This window comes from Camelus dromedarius, chromosome 17, assembly GCF_036321535.1.
Source record: "Camelus dromedarius isolate mCamDro1 chromosome 17, mCamDro1.pat, whole genome shotgun sequence".
NCBI classification, from domain to species: domain Eukaryota; kingdom Metazoa; phylum Chordata; class Mammalia; order Artiodactyla; family Camelidae; genus Camelus; species Camelus dromedarius.
This window is the reverse complement of record NC_087452.1, coordinates 961,904-979,917: the sequence shown is the minus strand read 5'-3', so window position 1 is coordinate 979,917 and position 18,014 is coordinate 961,904. Positions and strand designations below refer to the sequence as shown.

Sequence of the window (18,014 nt, the reverse complement as noted above, 5' to 3'; positions counted from 1 at the left end):
ATTTCTCCAAGGTGGCATTTTAAGAATGTCTTGGAGATGAAGTCACACAGTATGTCGTCTTTGGGGACCAACTTTTTGGTCTTTGGTTCTGAATGAGCTCGGGCTGCTGACCAGTGCTCTGGGCCTGGAGGGAGAGCCCTGTCTGTCTCCTGCCTGGGGGCAGAGGACACAGCCCTCCCCCATAAGAACTTTTGCTGGATTTAGGTCTTAAGCCCTCAAAAAACAAAGGCTGCCAGGATTGGGCCAGGAGGGTTACTTGAGGGGAAGGTTTGGGGCCTCTGAGCCTCATTTCCCTCTCTGCCTGCTCCGTCTGCCCCTGCCCGGCTGCAGCCGGCACCAGGGCCTACCCTTTGCCCGACACAGCTGGCAGCTCCTCCCCAGGCCCTGAGTAGCCACTGTGTACACAGGGCCTACGTGCTGAGGATGTGGAAAAGGAAGCCACAAGCAGGAAGCCAATAGGGGCCGTCAGAGCAATTAACCTGGAGCCAACTCCCCGAGGGGCCTCGTGGCCGGTCAGCAGGCAGGGTGCCAGGCCACTCAAGAAGGAGGGGGCTCATGGGCTCGGGCCCTGTGTGTCATGGGGTCACCCTGCAACCAGGGCCCTGCAGCACTGGGAGGGGTGCAGCACAGCAGGCCCTCCTGCTGCTGCGTGGAGACCCCAACACCATAGCCCAACCAGGAAGGAGGTGCACTTTCCTGGTGGGTGACAGCCCCTTGTCGCCCTGTTTTTGGGGTGCAGCCCTTGTCCATGTGGCCCCAGCTCTGTCCCTATTCTGCCCATGTTCTGGGCAGTGGGAGGAGGGCAGGGAGCTGAGGGGCCGGGCAAACCCCGGACCAGGGAGCACATGGCACACACCTTGCTTCCTACTGGCCAGAACGTGGTCAGGTTACACTTGGCTGCAAGGGGGGCTGGGATGCGATTTTTCTTCCAGGGGTTGTGTTCCAAAGAACTGCCCAGGGTTCTCCGGGGAGCAAGGGAGTTGGGGCGACTAGTAAAGGGCAGGTTCCTCGTCTGCACATCAGGGTGATGGGGGCCACGCCCTGTTGGACCCCTTGAGCGCTTGGAGCCAAGCCCATAGGAGGGGCTCAGAAGCACTAGGCCGTCCTGGTCCTCCCCCTGCATGGCACCCTGCCGCGGCTCCCTGGGCCGTGCTGGGCGCAGTCTGCCCACGGAGCTGCAGTCACGCTGCCCGCGTTGGACAGTTCTCAGCGGCCCCGCAGCGCTCTTCCCAGCAGGGCTCCCTGCAGCCGCACTGCCCCCATGTCTCCTGTGCGCTCAGCCCCTAGACAGATGGCCTGGCCCTGCAGGCTTCCCGCCCGCTCAGCTGCAGGAAGTGGCTAATCCATCTCATGCAGCTTTTCACAAATGGTCTGGTTTGCCTGCTGGTCCCCAGCCCAGGAGGAGTCAGGGATGGCCGGGCTGACCCCGGACAGCCTGTTCCCTCTCAACCCAGATCCGCAACTCTGGCTGAGGTCCTTCAGGGGTGGTGCCGGGAGAGTCAGGGTGGGAACACGGTGGACTCAGGCAGCCTCACGGACAGCTGACCCTGTGCCCCAGCCCCCGTGGCCCTCCTCTCCCTCACCCATCCCAATACCACACGGCACTTCTGCAGGACAAAGGAGGTGAGGGAAGACCTGTCCCCAAGCCTCAGACTGTCTCCATGGGCCTGAGAGAGCTCTGGAAACTTATGTGGGCACATGCCCCACCCCAGCCCAGAGTAAGCAGGCAACTCACTGTCCTCTTAGAGGTGGGAGGAGTGAAGGGACAGCCCCACAGAAGGCCAGGAGAGATTCTGAGCCACGGGCAGGGCGAGGGTCAGAGTCAGGGCCCAGCAGGCTGGCGGCTGAGGCGGGCGGGACCAGTGTCTGTGCACGTCCGGCAGAGGAGCGGCGGGCTCTGTCTCAGGGTGGCAGGCAGCCTTCTGCAGCCCAGGCCTGCCCCAGCTCCACTCGTCCCAAAGCTCATGGGGTGTGTCTTGCCCAAGTGCCTTCCCGCCTGGTCCCTCACCCTCTTCATCCAGGCGACACTGGGTCGGGGGCAGGGGGGCTGACTTGGAGAAAACAGATCCACTCGGACTAACACCAGAACGCCTGCAGAGCTATTCCTGCATGAAATCATCAGAGTGAACAAGTGATGCTGCTTGTGTGAAAACACACAAGCGGGTACTGACAGGGCCTCCAGCACACACGAGAGCAGGGGCGTCCAGGACAGAGCTGGGGCAGACGCACGGGGGATGTGGCGCAGTCGGGCTCTCTGGGCCTGCTGGCTCCCGTGCCCCCGCCCCAGACCCGGTGCTGGGACCAGCTCTGCGGGCTCAGCGGAGCTGAGGGAGGCCTCTCCCCCTGCAGGTGGACCTCTACAACACGGACCCCCTCATCTGCCGGGCGGGGCTCAAAGTGTGCTTTGGCATCCAGCTGCTCAACGCCGTGTCGCGGGTGGAGCGGGCCCTCCCCAAGCTGACCCTGCCCTTCCTGCTGCTGCAGGGCTCTGCCGACCGCCTGTGCGACAGCAGAGGGGCCTACCTGCTCATGGAGTCCGCCAAGAGCCAGGACAAGACGCTTAAGGTGAGCCGCTGTCCCTTCCCTGGGGTGGGGGGAGATGGCGCTCCTTGGGGACATCTGCCCAGACCCTGCAGGCCACCCCAGGAGAGATGTCTCGGGATGGGGCCAGCCTGGCCCCGCTGGGAGGTGGGTGCCAGGAACACCGGGCCTCTGTTCATTCTGAGGCGGCACAAAGCTTTAGCTGGTTGCTCTCGGGAGGAGCAGGACAGAAAGGAGCCACCAGAGGGCGCCAGGCAGCAGAGCTCTCCCAGGGAGTGCCTGCTCCTTGGTCTGTCCACTGGCCTGCGGGGTGCCCGCCCCTTCCCGTGGGCATCCTGCACCCCGAGGAGGTGAAGCCGGGTGTGGACATCACCCTTCCAGTGTAGGCGCAGGCGGGCCGGGCTGGAGGGAGGGAACAGTGACTTCAGAGAGGACGTGCTGGAGCATGTTGGGACAGGCTAGGTTATTGGAAGCACCACCCGAACACACAGCGTTGGCCCATAAGGAAGGGGTCCTCAGGGCCGGGGAGAGGGTCTTGGGGGCTCGTCCTCTGCCCCAGCCGCCTCGCCTCCACCTGTCACTTGCTGCAGCCGTGATTTCCTGTCTCCCAACTGCAGATTTACGAAGGTGCCTACCACGTCCTCCACAAAGAGCTTCCTGAAGTAACCAACTCTGTCTTCCGTGAGATAAACACGTGGGTCTCTCAAAGGACAGTGGTGGCGGGAACAGGGTCCCCACCCTGAATGTCCTGGCCGGCCGGCGGGCCACGGCCTGGGAAGCGGGCAGAGAACGGGCAGGAGCTGGCTTCTCAGATGTAGCTTGCCAACAAACAAAACAAATTGGAGGACTCCCTAGCACAATTAAAAAAAAAAGTCTTGTCGCCTGCCAGGCTGTCCACCACTGGGTCTGCCTTCAGGGGTGGACACTGTGCAAAAGCAGATAAGGTCACAGCATCTTCCAGACAGAGACTGTGCTGGAAGGCCCTGGACAGCAGAGCCCTGCCCGGCCTCTCCCGCCCCACAGGGCTCCCAGGACTCTGGTGTCCTGGACGCCCACACCGGCTGCAATAACAACTGGGGGCCCTCACCCCCACCCCACACTGGGGCCCCTCTCTGGCCGAGAGATGCCGGGTGGCATCTAGTCCCCGGGCTGATTCACCTGCCCTCCAAGGCCCAGAAATGCCCGCCTGTCCTCAGAATATATCTCCACCCACAACCGTGTCACTCCTTGTTCGCGGGGGCTGTGAGTGGTTTTGGGCAGGTGGGGCTTGGCCCAGAAGGAGGCGTCCGTGGGGAGCCTTGCTCCCTTTCCGTGTGCGCAGCGCATCAGCACAGCCTCTCCTCGCTGACTGGTGTTACCTGACAGCCTGAGAGGACGGTGTGTGGAAGAGAATGGCTGACATAATGTCAATTCCAAAGCAGAGACTGGTGGGTGGGAACGAGGGGCGTGAAGGTTGATGCCTGGGCTCCGTGCAGCCCCCCTGGTCCCGCCTGCCTGGCCAGCCAGCCTAGAAGCCTCCTACCTCTGGCGGCGAGGAGGTCCCCACGCAGAGACCCTGACCACGCTGCAGGCTTGAGGCTGTGACTGGAGGGGCCGCCCAGCGGCCTGTCTCTCGGTGCCAAGCCCATCCACCCCAGGCCCTCACTTGCGCCAGCAATAATTGGGGTCCCTGCCCCCGCGGGGTACTTCCACTTTCAGATGGGATGTGCGGTTACCTCATGAGGCCCCGACTGCAGACATGACCATGGGTGGGGGTCCCAAGGCCACGGGCCCTCTGACAGGTGCCCACACAACCTTCCGGGGCTGGTTCTGGGTCCACCCAGGGCCCTGCCCACACGTGTGGAGCCAGAGCTGTTCACTGTAAGCGTTCGCGTTCTGCTGCCCTGCCCCTCGGGAGGGGACAGGCCCGGTCCTCACAGAGAGGGGCTTCATTGCCCCATCTTCCTTCCCTGACTTCTCTTGGGAGCAGAAGATCATGGAGAAGGTGCACGGAGGAGCCGGGCCTGCTGCTCCCCGGGCAGCCTTGGGGGTGTTTCTGCTCCTTGGCTGACCAACAGCAGAAACTCCACCGCAAACCGAGACCCAGGCCTGGGGTCCTCGCCCAGCTATGAGCTGTGACAGGCAGGTCACACAGAGCCCCACACCTCCCGCCCGCCTCCCCAGGAGCATGTGACGGCTCAGCCGTCTCCCAAGTTCAGTGTCAGGCACGTGGTCTGACCAGGAATCTTTCGATGCATGAATTTATTTATATGAAAGTTCTTACAGAGGCACCTTCAGTTGCATTTACAGATCTCGTTAAAGAATTGCCCATGATTAAAAGAAAAAAGTTATTTGAAACCGAGACTGTTTCCTAACCGGGAGAGGACACAGCAGGTGGCCGTGCTGGGAGGACGTCCCGTGTCCCAGGAGTGCGTGTGGCGGGGTCTGGGGGTCAGGACAGGGCTGCGTGCTTCCTTTCCCCGCAATGCCGAGTGAGTCTAGAACCCAGCTCATCTGGCGGGCCACCTAGAGCGCCTCAGCCGCTGTCACAGTGCTGCAGGGGGTGGGCTTGGAGGATGCGAGGTCACAATGGCCTGGCCTCCAGGTGAGAGCAGGACAGAGGCCAGGGAGGTGCCCTGGACATGAAGCAGATCCAAACGCCACCTAGGGGGATCGACGCAGTATTGGGGACTCGGCCCAAGCACACATGTGAACGCAGCGCCATCCGAAACTCAGAGGCCATGTGGGCCACACGGAAACCGGTTTCATAGCTGAAAATCTTCCTAGGACAAGGGGCCACCAGGGCCTGTGGCTTTGCAGGGAGGGAGTGGGCATGCAGCAGACACCCCAGCTTCCCCCACAGCTCTGGGGCCCTGGGGCTCACAGAAGGAGCTGTGAAGGACGTTCTGGAAACCCCTGCAGGGCCCCACACACCCTTTTCCCCACTGACCGCTCACACACACCCGTTAGGATCACAAGGATTCTCCAGGCGATTTACTGGTTTTGTCGTCACTGCAGCTCAGCCACACCCCACCTGTATGCTGTTAGCGCGTTACCAGTTTAGAACTATTAAAGGACCGGTGTACACCATAGCTAACCCTAATAAACCAGATGTTTTCTGACTGTTGTCTACCTGTCTGTCGGATCCAACTACAGTGTTTCCTGCGGACAGACTGGCCGGCGCCTGGTGAGGCCACGGTGGGGGTCTGGGCCCGGCCGGGCACGCGATGTAGCCGTGTGTGTGGACATGATCGTCTCTCCATGGGGCAGACCCATGGCGGTGGCTTTCTTCTCCAGTCTCTGGACTGAGGGCTCCCTGCCTTCACTCCCCTTCCTTCCTCGTCCGCTGGCCCCACATGCCAGCTTCTTAGTGGAGCCTTTCCAACCACCCTGTCTAGCATCCTCCGCCCCAGGCCGCCGCCTCCTACAGCACAGTCACTGCCGTCTGATGTGACGGTGTTCCCGTGGACCCTGGGTAGCTGTGTCCCCACCAGAACTGAGCTGCAGGAGGGGGATCCTCACATCGGACTTCTGGTTTCCAGGGTCTCCCGTGATGAGAAGGGATGGGGGCCACGCTCTTTGGGCCAGGCTTGGGCTTGGCACTGGGGTTGAGGGTGCAGGGTCCGTGTCATGGCCCTGGTGCTCTTGCCCAGGGTCACACCTAGGAGGGCCCCCTTGGGCTTTGTTCTCTGCTGCCACCGACTTGAAATTCTCAGTTACTCCGTGCATCTGTTCCCCTCCGGAGCCCGGGTCCTCTGTACGACCGTGACCCAGAACTCTCCCCCGGGTGCGCTCCCTGTCTCCCTTGGCTTCGTTCTCCTTCTGGGACGTTACCTTCTTCCTTCGTCTGGAACACGTCCCTCTGCCGCCTCGTTTTATCTCAGTTGCTGGTTGCGTTTCACGTACGTGGTGGGCTAGTTGTGTGTCGACCTTGAGGGGCGACCTCTGTGGGAGGCGTGTCCCCGCCGCGCACTCCCCTCGCGTCACCCCAGCTCTGCGCTCTAGGCCCCCCAGGAGGGCTGCGTGGGTCCCTCTGGTGGGATGGGGGCTGCGAGCGCTCGGGGAGGCGTGGCTGGCCCCCAGCCGGGTTGGGGGCCAGGCCCTGCCTCGTGCGGACAGTGCGGGCTGTGTTTAGCGGGGCCTGGTCACCAGGGGCGGTCGCGGAGTCCTAGGAGTCGGGGTCCCGAGGACTCCGGGGCTGCCCCCCACCACTGGCAGGGGAAGCCAGGCCCGGGGTTAGGGCCGGACCGCTGGCAGGCGGAGCCGGTCCCTGGAGGCTGACTGCAGGGCCCGGGGGTGCAGAGCTCGGTTCAGGTCGTGGGGGGCGGGGGTGGTTCCTGACAGTGGTGGGCGGTGGGGTCCCTGGTGTCCCGCCGGTCGTGCAGGCCGCTAGCGGGCAGGGCCGGGGCCAGCGGGTCCCAGCGGGTCCCAGGCAGGGTCCGCCGGCGGGGCGGGTTGTGTTGTCTGGCGTCTGGCGCCTGCCGCCTGGTGGGTGAGGCTGGTCTGGCGGCGCGTGCGGGCTTCCCGGCGGGAGGGGCGGGGCCTGCGCGCCGGGGGGGCGGGGCGGGCCGCGTCGTGGGGGGCGGGCTCGGGGGCTCCCCAGGCGGCCTGTCTGCGGTCGTCCCCGCCCAGGTAGCGCGGCCTGCAGGCTGAGGGGCAGGTGTCGGCGCCCACGAGCCGGAGGGAGGGTCCCGGCTGGCGCCCCGCCCCGCACAGCGTCCACGCGGAGAAGCCGCGCCCGCGGGTGACAGCCGCCAGCGTCCAGGCCCCCAGTGAGACGCCCCCAGTCCAGCAGCAGGTAGGCCCCCCCTCCCGGCTCCTGCCCGGGCCCGGCGCGCGTGGGGTCTGGTGAGGCCCTCGGAGAGTGGGGTCTCTGCTTCCCCCGGGCGTGGGGGCCCCGAGGTCCAGCCCCGCTGGCCTTCGAAGCCGCGCGCTCTGGGGCCGGTCTTGGGCGCCGGGCCCCGGGTGGGCCGCCCGGTGTGGGGCTGGGAGCCCGCACCCCTGCGGGGAGCCCGCGCAGCGCGGGGCTTGTGCCGGGGCCGTGGGGCCGGGCGGTCTCGCGAGGCCGCCCCCGTGCTGGTTCCCTCTTGTCTCTGGTTGTGGGAGGCCCCTTCTGGTGGGTGCCGGTCCTTCCCCTGGGAGGTGGGTCGAAGGTGGTCGCGGTTCGGCGGCGCTGGTGGGTGGGGGCGGGGGCGCAGGGCCCTGCTCCGCCATCTTGGCGGCTCTCCTGAGGTGACTTCTGCTGAAATGCCTAGTCACTCTGGAACGTGTCAGTGGGATGGCCACAGCTGGCCTGGCCCCCGTGCAGAGGCCCCAGGCAGCATGAAGAACTGAAGGACGGCCCAGCACCCGGGCCTGCGTGTGCCTCTCATACCCTGAGCCCTGTTGGGGGAACTGTGGGCAGTGTCCTTCCTGCCTCTTGTGAGCATCATGGGCCGCAGATGTCATGTGCCAGGCGCCGTGCGGCCTTGGGGCTGCCCCCAGAATCCTGGCGGATAGCGGTGGGATGAGAAGAAAGACATGGAGTGCCGGGTGGGCCCAGCGGGGGAGAGGGGAGGTGAGCAGGAGGGAGCACGTCTGAGGGGGTTCACGGCAAGACATGGGGGGAAGCGCATGCTGGTCCCAGAAATGGGACTTTGAGGAACGGAGGGCACCCCCAGTAGCTGCCAGCCATCCTGGGATAGTGTGTGCAGGGACCCGGGCCTTGGCTGGAGGGCCTCTGGAGCAGGGCAGCTGCCCCGGGTTGTGGGGGCGGGACACAGCTGAGACCAAGTGGAGGCTGGCAGGGAGGGGCAGCCACGCCTTCCTCTCCTCCCACCGCCTCTCTCACTGCCCTGCAGTCTTGAGTGTGAGGTTCCAGACCGGGACCGAGGTGGCTCCTCCTGCCACCACATCCTCATTCCAGCCCACAGGAGTGAGGAAAGGAGAGGGGCGGGGTGCGTCTTTCAAGGACTAAATCAGAGACCTCATCTACCATTTTTCCTGGCACCTAGACCTGGTGTCTCGGTCACAGCTAAATAGAAGGGAGCTGGGGCACGAGCCAGGCGCCACGGTAAAGGGGGGGCTCAGGCAGGTGTGTGCCTGAGGCTCACAAGGAGGGGGGCCCAGGCTCAGTACCCGCCCAGAAGGCGCCAGCAGTGAGAGAGCTGGGGGCAAGGCAGGGCTCCCCCAGGGCCGAGGCTGCAGGACGGGCACTGACCAGTGGCTACTGCGGAGGCTGGGTGACGAGCTCCCCGCGGCCTGAGGAATAAGGGAGTCGGTCTTAGGACTCACAGGTAAGGAGGGGCCGTGCCGTGTGCTCAGAACCGCTCATGTGACATCTTCCAGGTCACGGTGAGGTTCCCGTGGGCTGAGCCCCGCCTGCTGCGGCCTCCTCGTGCCCCATTTGACTGCCACACCCGCGTGGGTGGTGCTGCTGTTTAGATGGATGAGGACGCCAGGGCTTCGAGTGGCTCCAGGCCGGGTCCCCGGGCCCAGGTGCAGGGAACCCACTGGCCTCTCAGACCTGAGAGAGCTGCCCAGCTCCAGGGCTTCAGGAGTCCCTGCCTGAAGCTGCAGTTCAGACTTTCCCCAAAGTGAGAAATCTTTATGTTTTCAAGACGTCTGCTCCAGGAACTAAGGCACTGCCCCTAAACCTTGTGCGACCACTCCTAACTTCGTGGGTTTTTTTCCAATGGAAGTACAGTCAGTTACAGTGTGTCCCTCTGGCATGCAGCAGTGTCCCAGTCACGAGATACACACATAAATACATTTTCATGCTTTTTCATTAACAGTTAATACAAGATATTGAATATAGTTCCCTGTGCTGTACTAAAGAAATTTTTAAAATGTATTTTTATATATAGTGGCTAACATTTGCAAATCTCCAACTCCCAAATTGATCCCTTTCCACCCCCTTTCCCCCGGTAACCCTAAGATTGTTTACGATGTCTGTGAGTCTTTTTCTATTTTGTAGGTGAGTTCATAGTGTCATTTTTCCTTTCCTTTAGATTCCACATGAGTGATGTCGTATGGTATTTTTCTTTCTGGCTGACTTCACTTGGAATGACGATCTCTAGGTCCATCCATGTTGCTGAAAATGGCATTATTTTACTCTTTTATGGCTGAGTGGTATTCCATTGTATAAATGTACCACAGCTTCTTTATCCAGTCTGTTGATAGACACTTAGGCTGTTTCCGTAATCTTGGCTATTGTGTATAGTGCTGCTGTGAACATTGGAGTGCAGGTGTCTTTTTGAGTTAAGGTTCCCTCTGGATATATGCCCAGGAGTGGGATTACTGGGTCACATGGCAAGTCTATTTTTAGTTTTTTGAGGAATCTCCATACTGTTTTCCACAGTGGCTCCCCCAAACTGCATTCCCACCAGCAGTGTGGGAGGATTCCCTTTTATCCACAGCCTCCCCAGCATTTGTCATGTGTGGACTTTTGAATGATGGCCATTCTGGCTGGTGTGAGGTGATAATTTATTGTAGTTTTGATGTGCACTTTTCTGATAATTAGTGATACTGAGCATTTTTTCATGTGACTATTGGCCATTTGTGTGTCTCCGCTGGAGAACTGCTTGTTTATGTCGTCTGCCCATTTTTGGATTGGATTGCTTTTTGTTATTAAGTTGTATGAACTGTTTATATGTTCTGGAAATTAAGCCTTTGTCAGTCACATCATTTGCAAAAATTTTCTCCCATTCCATAGGTTGTCGTTATATTTATGGTTTCCTTTGCTGTGCAAGTTTGTAAGTTTAACTGGGTCCCATTTGTTAATTTTTGCTTTTATTTCTATTACTTGGGTAGACTGCTCTAGGAGAACATCGCTAACTTTGTGATGGCATCCTAACCACCCTCTTGGGTTTCAGTTCCTGCTGCAGTGAGACAGGGCATTGAAGGCTGTGTAGGAGTTTTCCAGGTAGAGGAAAGAATATCTGCAAAGCCTTCATTCCTTTTTTTGGGGCAGGTGGGAAGGATACTGTAGGACAGGTGGAAAAGTTTGTATTTTGGGGCTAGGACTAGGGTGAGCCAAGTGTGGTGCTCACCTCAGGCACAAAAATTAAGGGAGCACCAGAAAATCCTAGTACTCAAAATAAGCAATATTTTAATGTAATATTTTATTTTAAAATCAAAATTAGTGATGAACCAAACACTGACATTTCAAATAGGATTACTGGTCAGCCTTTGGCTCCAGTCCCCCAGGACTCAGCAGAGCAGTCACCTGCCCTGCAGTCATGCCCTCTCCCTCGGGGTGAGGCAACAAGGTGCCCCTACACTGGTTTACCTACAAGCTGTTTCGCTTCTGTTGTTCTGTTGGCTGGTCTGTTTCTCCAAACGTGAAAAGTGTGGGGATGTTGATGATGATTCCCAGTAAAAGATACGGGAATATTTTTTTTTCTTCACTCAACGGTGTTTAGAGGCTGGCGTGAGGGAGGTGGGCCCTGCGCTGAGGGAAGACAGTGGCCAGTGGAGGGAGCCAGGCCTGGCGAGGCCCACTGGACTTGGCGCCCTGGGGCTGGGCTGGTCGGGGCCTCCCCCAACCGGCCCTGCAGTCAGGACGTGCAGGCAGCTCTGAGGTCACAGCCGCCACAGCCAGGAAGCAGCATTAGCAGCACTGACGGCACAGAGACCCACCCTCGGGCCCCGGGCCCCAACCCCCAAGCTTCCCCGGACCCTGGCCCTGTGCCCGGGACACAGGCTCCCACAGTGAATTCAAGCTTTATTGCCACACTCGCGCTCCCTGCTGGCTGCTCTACACAAGGAGAAGCCAGCTCCGCCAGGGAGACCAGCCACTGCAGGACGGCGGGGAGGGGCGGGGGGGCCCTTAGAGACCCCCACCCCAGGTTTCCCTGAGTGGTGCCCAGCCCCATGGCCTTAGGGCTGGTTTGTGCTGGGGGAGGGCCTCATCCCAGCGACCCCCGTACACAGACAAGCACACGTGCAGGTCAGCAGTCCAGGCCGATGGCCACCAGCAGGTGCTCCAGTGCCTGCAGCCGCTGCTGCGCCTGCTCCATGGCACTGCGGGTCTGCACCGCGCTGCCCACATGGAAGCGGATGTCATCCACCAGCGGGATGGAGTCTGTCTCCTGCCGGGCCGCCACGGCTGCGGCCTCCTCCCTCACGGCCTCCACGAAGTCCTCCTGCTCCACCAGCTGAGGACAGGCTGGCTCAGGGCACGCCCGCCCCTGTGCCCCCCTCCGCCCTGCCGCCGGGGGTCCGCACCCACCTTCTCGATGACCTTGGCCATGTACTCGGTGCACTGGTCCTCCAGGCGCGCCAGGCGGAACAGCTTGGCCACGCGCCACACGCCCACCACGCTGTCCTCATCCAGCAGCTGGGCCAGGCTGCGGCCACACAGCTGCTTCAGGCCCGGCAACAGGTACATGTCGGCCACAGCCAGCACGTCGTAGGCCGCCTCCGGCAGCAGCTGCAAGGAAGGTGGCGATCGGGATGATGGCCATGGAGTAAGGGGCTCGCGTCACAGGTCAGCTCGGTCCCCGAGCCCCGCAGCCAGAGCCTGTGCTCCCCAGCCCGCCTCCCGCGGGCGGGAGACGCAGGTGTGCAGCTGCCCCTGCTCAGGGCAGAGGAAACCGCTGCATGTCTTCCTCCGGGGGCCTGGCGGCCCCCGCACAGCAGACCTGGACAGCTGGTATCTGCCACCACCCCTAGGGGAGTGCGCGTGCTGACCCCACCCTGGGGTGCCAGGATGACAAGGCAGATGGGACAACCTGGGTCTCAGCAAGCCGCCTGCCCAGGGCACTCACCTCAGGTTCCTCAGTCACCGTGTCCTGGGGTCTGTCACAGTGACCTGCACGCCGGCAGTGTGTACCTGCTGCCCCCTTGCCCTGTGGTGGTGGCCTTGGGCCGCCTGAGGCTGGAGCTCCCCACTGTTGTGGGGATTCAGGGTGACTATCCCCACCCACCTTCTGGCTGGAGAACTTGGGGACCCCAGGTGGCTACACCGTGTCCCCAAGTACCACATGCTATGGTCATGACACTCCTGCTCTGGAACCTACCAAGGCCCCTCCAAGTCCAAACAGGCCCACACTCCCTTCCCAGCCCCACGGAGTCAGTCCAGACCCTGACGCTCCCGCTCAGCCCTGCGGCGACCGGCCTGCATCCCTCCCCTCAATCCCGCCTGCACCTCCGTGTGGTCGCTGTAGACGTAGTACAGCACGTGGGTGAAGACTTCGGCTGAGACGCCCTGCAGGGTGACGGCCGGGAGACCGCCTGAGGCCGCCGGCTCCTGGCTCTCTTGGAAGTGGTCCTCCAGCAGGGCCCGGAAGTAGTCGCTGCGGCTGCAGAAGAAGGCCTAGGGGAGGCCGGGCTCAGGCTGGGCTTGTGCCCCGAGGAGCTGGCTCAGGGCTCGAGGCAGGGGTGGGGGTCTGGGGGGAGAAAACTTGGCACCTTGTGACACAGGAAGCTGTAGCCGTCCACTCGGAAGCAGATGTCGGGAAAGCTGTTGAGGCCGTTGCAAGGGAAGGGTAGCTCCCCGAGGTCACCCTGGGGACGGAGGGAGGTGCCATCAGCACAGGTGGGAGAAGGGAGGGCGGCCGCTGCCCCACACGGAGATTTAGACGCAGGCAGGCAGCTCAGAAGAGGGAAGCGACAGGCTGTAGGTTTACCCCACAAACGCCCCTGCCCACGGCCTCTGTCTGGCAGGGCACATACCCGGAGCTCAGGGGGCAGGGCACAGTCAGCCAGCAGGGCCAGGTCCTCCCGCAACCGGGGGTCTGCTGGGGGGGGCTCGACGGTCAGCACCTTCACACACGGGCCTGGCTTGGAAGCCACTGCGGAGGGGAGAGTGAGGCTTCAGGGAGCCGGGGAGGCCCCGCCCATCCCCGTCCGAGGCCCGGACTGACGCACAGACTCACACTTGGCCTCCAGGTCGCCGAGCAGGTCCCACAGCCGGCACTGCTTGGCCAGGCGCTCGCAGTCGCTGATGTGTTCCACGCCGACGTCCAGGCGGCCTGGGCACGGGGGCAGTGTGGGATGGGGGCTTGGGGTCTGCGGGGCCCTCACCTGCCCCCAGGCAAGTCCCCAGGAGGCGGTCCCCCTGCCCAGCAAGCGGGCCGGCCCCAGGCCGCGGGGAGGGGCTTGGTCTGAGATGGGAGACTGCTGGTGAGGCAGAGCCCCAGGGACAAGAACCCGGAGGAAGGGGGGCCTGAGACCACCTCTGGGTGTGCTGCACCCCGACCCCGGCCCGGCGCTCACCTGTGTACAGGTACTGCAGCAGGGCCCCAAAGGCCACGGGGTTGACCTGTGGGCAGAGACAGCCAGGGACGGGGTCAGGGCAGCCACCCCACACAAGCCCCAGCAGACCGCTGCCCCTGCCCCGGGAGGGGCGCACCAGGGGGTGTCTGAGGACCACGACGCTCTTGCCCTTCCATTTGGTGTCCAGCATGTTGGCGAAGTAGGTGCTGCGAGCGCCCAGGATGCAGCGATGGGCCCGGAAGGACCTCCCGTGCACCGTGAAGACCACGTCACTGTGGAGGCCCTGCTCCAGGAGCCTGGGGGGAGGGGGTGCTCAGCTCTGCACCCCCGCGTCTCACTCCAGCCCCCATCCCGTCCAGAAGGGAGCCCTGAAGCCCCCCACAGACCCGCGGGGCAGGGCTGCCTCCATCTCACCGCAGCAGGAAGCTGGAGTAGGGATCCCGCCGCCTGCAGGAAGCTGGCACCTGCTTGTAATCGCGCAGCGCCCGGCGGATGGCGTCGCTCAGTGCCCCGTAGAGGCAGCGCTCCCCATCAAAGGTGTTGGCCTCGCAGCGGGCTCCTGGGGACAGCAGGGCTCACCAGTCAGCAGGGCCATGGGGCTGCCCCTGCAGCTAGGGGCAGGGGGGCAGAGAGGAATCCTCATCTCCCCTCCTCCCCACACGCGGGGCCCACGGGCCCTGGAGACCCCTTCCCAAATTACCCTGGGCCCACTCTGACCCCAGCACCCTCCCTGCCAGGCCCAGGCACACAAGCATAGCCACGTCCACACACACCACAGACTGCACAGACAGAAGGCTTGGAGGTGGCCCTGCTCCGTGCGCTGGTGCAGAGGCTGCACCCTAAACAGGCAGATGGGTCCCTGTCCTCACTGAACTGAGGTCCCACGGGCAGAAAGACAAGTTAGCAGATGATGTCAAGTGCTCTGAAGAAAAAGCAAAATGAAGGGTGACGGTGTTGGCAGCTGCCACAGGAGGTCACTGTGGCCGTGACAAAGGGCAAAGGCCTGAACTAAGAGAGAGGGGAAGGTTCATCTCAGGGTCACAAGGAGGGCTGAACATTCGCAAATCAACCTGACCCACCACATCAACGAGAAAGGCCCAACCACATGAGCATCTCAACAGATGAAGAAAAAGCATTTGATGAATTTCAGCATCCATTCATGATAAAAACTCACCAAAATCAGTACAGAGAGAACATAGCACAGTAAAAGCTAGTTATGACAAACCCACAGCCAACATAATACTCAATGGTGAAAAATTGAAAGCCTTCACACCACACAGAGAAATAAACTCAGAATGGCTTAAAGACCTGAACATAAGACAAGACGCCATACACCTCCTAGAAAAGCCGTGAGCAAAACATTCTCTCACATAAATCATAGCAGTGTTCTCCTAGGGCAGTCTACCCAGGCAATATAAGTAGAAGCACAAGTGAACAAATGGGACCTAACTACACTTACAGGCTTTTGCACAGCAAAGGAAACCATGGACAAGACGAAAAGACAGTCTACCAAATAGGAGAAAATATTTGCAAAAGATATGACTGGCAAGGGCTTAATTTCCAAAATACACAGACAGCTCATACTACTCAATAGAAAAAAAACAACCTAATCAAAAAATGTGCAGGAGACTAAACAAACATTTTTCCAGTGAAGACATACAAGTGGCCAAGAGGCACGTGAAAAAATGCTCAGTATCACTAATTACCAGAGAAACGCAAATCCAAACTACAATGAGGTATCACCTCACTCCAGTCAGAATGGCCATCATTAAAAAGTCCACAAACGATAAATGCTGGAGAGGGCGTGGAGAAAAAGGAACCCTCCTACACTGCTGGTGGGAATGTAGTTCGGTGCCACCACTATGGGAAACTATGGAGATTCCTTTAAAAAAAAATTAACAGATTTACCATATGATCCAGCAGTCCCACTCCTGGGCATATATCTGGAGGGAACGCTAATTTGAAAAGACACCTGCACCCCAATGTTCACAGCAGCACGATTTACAACAGCCAAGACATGGAAGAGACCTAAATGTCCATCAACAGACGACTGAATAAAGAAATTGTGGTACATTTATACAATGGAATATTACTCAGCCATAAAAAGGAATAAGATAATGCCACTTGCAGCAACATGGATGAACCTAGAGATCATCATTCTAAGTGAAGTCAGAAAAAGAAAAATAACACATGATATCACTTATATGTGGAACCTAAAATATGGTACAAATGAACTTATTTACAAAACAGAAGCAGACTCAGACATAGAAAACAAACTTACGGTTACTAGCGGGGAAGGAAGGTGGGTGGAGGGATAAATTGGGAGTTTGGGACTAGCAGATCTGCACAACTAGATATAAGATAAACAACAAGGTCCTACTGTAGAGCACAGGGAACTGTATTCAATAGCTTGCAATAGCCTATAATGAGAAAGAATATATACATGTATGTGTAACTAAGTCACTATGCTGTACACAAGGAACTAACAGTGTAAATCAACTACACTTCGATTAAAAAAAAAGATCTGGGAAAGGGCCGTCTTAGCAGGAGGAGGGGCACGTGCAAAGGCCCCGAGAAGGAGCAAGCTTGGCAGTGCAGCACCAAGGAGGTGGCACGTGAGGGGCCGAGGGAGAGAGCGCAGGGGCCGGGGGTGCGGGTCATGACGTGCGCCCAGGAAGGCATGTTCCGGTTCTACGGGAGTCGCAGCGGAGAGATGATGCCTGGCCCGGGTGGCCGCGCAGAGGAGAGGTTCCGAAAGAAGGGGAGCAGCACTTGCTGAGGGGTCCGGGTGAAGCAGGCCCCCGCCCGCCCCGCCACACTCACCGTTGGCCAGCAGGTAGCGCACCAGCTCCTCGTGTCCACAGAGGCAGGCGTAGTACCTGAGGGGGAGGCAGGGACGGGGCTATCAGGCCTCCAGGCCCTCCGCCGCCCAGACCACCCGCCGCCGGCACTCACAAGGGGGTGCTGTCCCACTTGTCCCGCACGTTCACCTCCACGTCTCGCTGCTCCAGCAGGTACCTGGGCGGGGAGGTCAGAGCCCAGGTCAGGACGGTTCCCGATCTGGAGGAGACCTGCAGAAGGGGAAGGGGCAGCCTCCCCCAGGTGAGGGCAGATGATCGTGGACCAGAGTAGGAAAGGCACTGAGGCAAAGGGACCAGCACGGACAGGGTGTGGAAATGGGGACTCCCGGGCGTCAGAGAACAGGCCCCAGGGCCGGAGAGGCTGAGAATCTGGGCTGAAGGCGTTTGGTAGAGGGGAGGGCGCCTCTGGCTGCTGGCGGTGGCAGGTTGGCCTCCCGGTTGGGGGAGGGAGGGAGGGCATCTTGGTAGCGTGGAAAGGAGAAGTGGACAAACTAGAAGGTGGAAGTCAGGAGACGCAATAACCACAGGATGTGTGAGGGGGTTCACCGAGGATGGTGGGGAGCAGGCTGGTGGGGGGATGCCCAGGTCGGATGGCAGTGCTCCGAGAAGTACTGCGCTTTGGGGGCTCTCAACCCCCAGGTGGCACCCAGGGCTGGGGAGGGGCACGGGGCAGCGTGGGGGTCAGGAGGGCTGGGACTAGCCCAGGGGAGGTCGGAAGTGGGGGGTGGGACCCGGGATTGGGGGAGAAAGGACCAAAGAAGACAGGTGTCTCATATCCCAAACGGGCAGCCCCTCCCTCCGCACCCGGCCCTCAGCGACGCGACTCCAGAGCCCGATTTGCTTCAGCTGCGTTTAGGGGATTCCGAATCTCCAAGAACCAGAGACAGATTCTGGGCCCGAGGCGTTCCCAGCGCTGGGTCCACAGCGCAACAGAGGAGCCGCGTCCGGAAACCCCAGGCCCGCCCCCCAGGATCTGGTCTCCGGGCCCTTCTCTTCGCCCTTCCTCCTCCTCCGGGCGTCCGCGTCGCAGTCCTCCCCTCCAGGACCCCCAGGAGCAGCCACGCCAGCACCTGCCTCCGCGCCCCGCTCCGAGGGCGGCTGCGACCGGGGCGGCCCTGCTTTGGCGCCGGGAGCCTGCGGGCGGGGGTCTGCGGCGGGGCCGCCCGGGTCTCCCCCGAGCCCCGCGCTTCGAGGCGGCCCACCCGCACCCTCCCGGCGTCGCGGGTCCTCACCGCACTCGGCCCACGTCCCCTTTCCTGCAGCTGGAGAACAGGTCACAGGTATCCATGGCGCGGACACTCGGAGCCCGGCCGGGCGTCCTCGGCGGCGGCGCAGCCCCGGCCGGATATAAACACGCGCGCCCCGCCCCGCCCCGCCCGGCCGCCCCGCAGCGGCGCCTGGCGCCCGGAGGACCGACAGGCCGCTCCCGGCCGC

General features: G+C 61.3%; 2 protein-coding genes across 8 annotated transcripts in view; one reads left to right on the top strand and one right to left on the bottom strand.

Annotated features, from left to right (window-relative positions):
- MGLL (monoglyceride lipase) overlaps positions 1-5,643 on the top strand; it is a 190,061-nt gene extending 184,418 nt beyond the window's left edge. For 6 of the 7 annotated variants that reach the window (XM_031471070.2, XM_064496161.1, XM_064496159.1 and 3 more), the window contains 2 exons: positions 2,350-2,565; positions 3,159-5,643. In XM_031471070.2, coding sequence (XP_031326930.1) covers positions 2,350-2,565; positions 3,159-3,284 — 342 coding nt within the window. In that variant the 3' untranslated portion in view covers positions 3,285-5,643. The remainder of the gene's footprint in view (positions 1-2,349; positions 2,566-3,158) is intronic. The other variant, XM_064496160.1, reaches the window with a different exon arrangement.
- Positions 5,644-10,605: 4,962 nt separating this feature from the next.
- ABTB1 (ankyrin repeat and BTB domain containing 1) lies at positions 10,606-17,942 on the bottom strand. Its single transcript, XM_031471076.2, has 12 exons — positions 17,813-17,942; positions 16,675-16,737; positions 16,543-16,598; positions 14,134-14,278; positions 13,856-14,015; positions 13,720-13,765; positions 13,380-13,475; positions 13,177-13,295; positions 12,913-13,008; positions 12,650-12,817; positions 11,732-11,932; positions 10,606-11,657 (listed from the first exon to the last, which is right to left on the bottom strand). Exons 1-12 carry the CDS (start codon positions 17,866-17,868, stop codon positions 11,451-11,453), a joined length of 1,413 nt encoding a protein of 470 aa, XP_031326936.1. The 5' UTR covers positions 17,869-17,942; the 3' UTR covers positions 10,606-11,450.
- Positions 17,943-18,014: the final 72 nt, after the last annotated feature.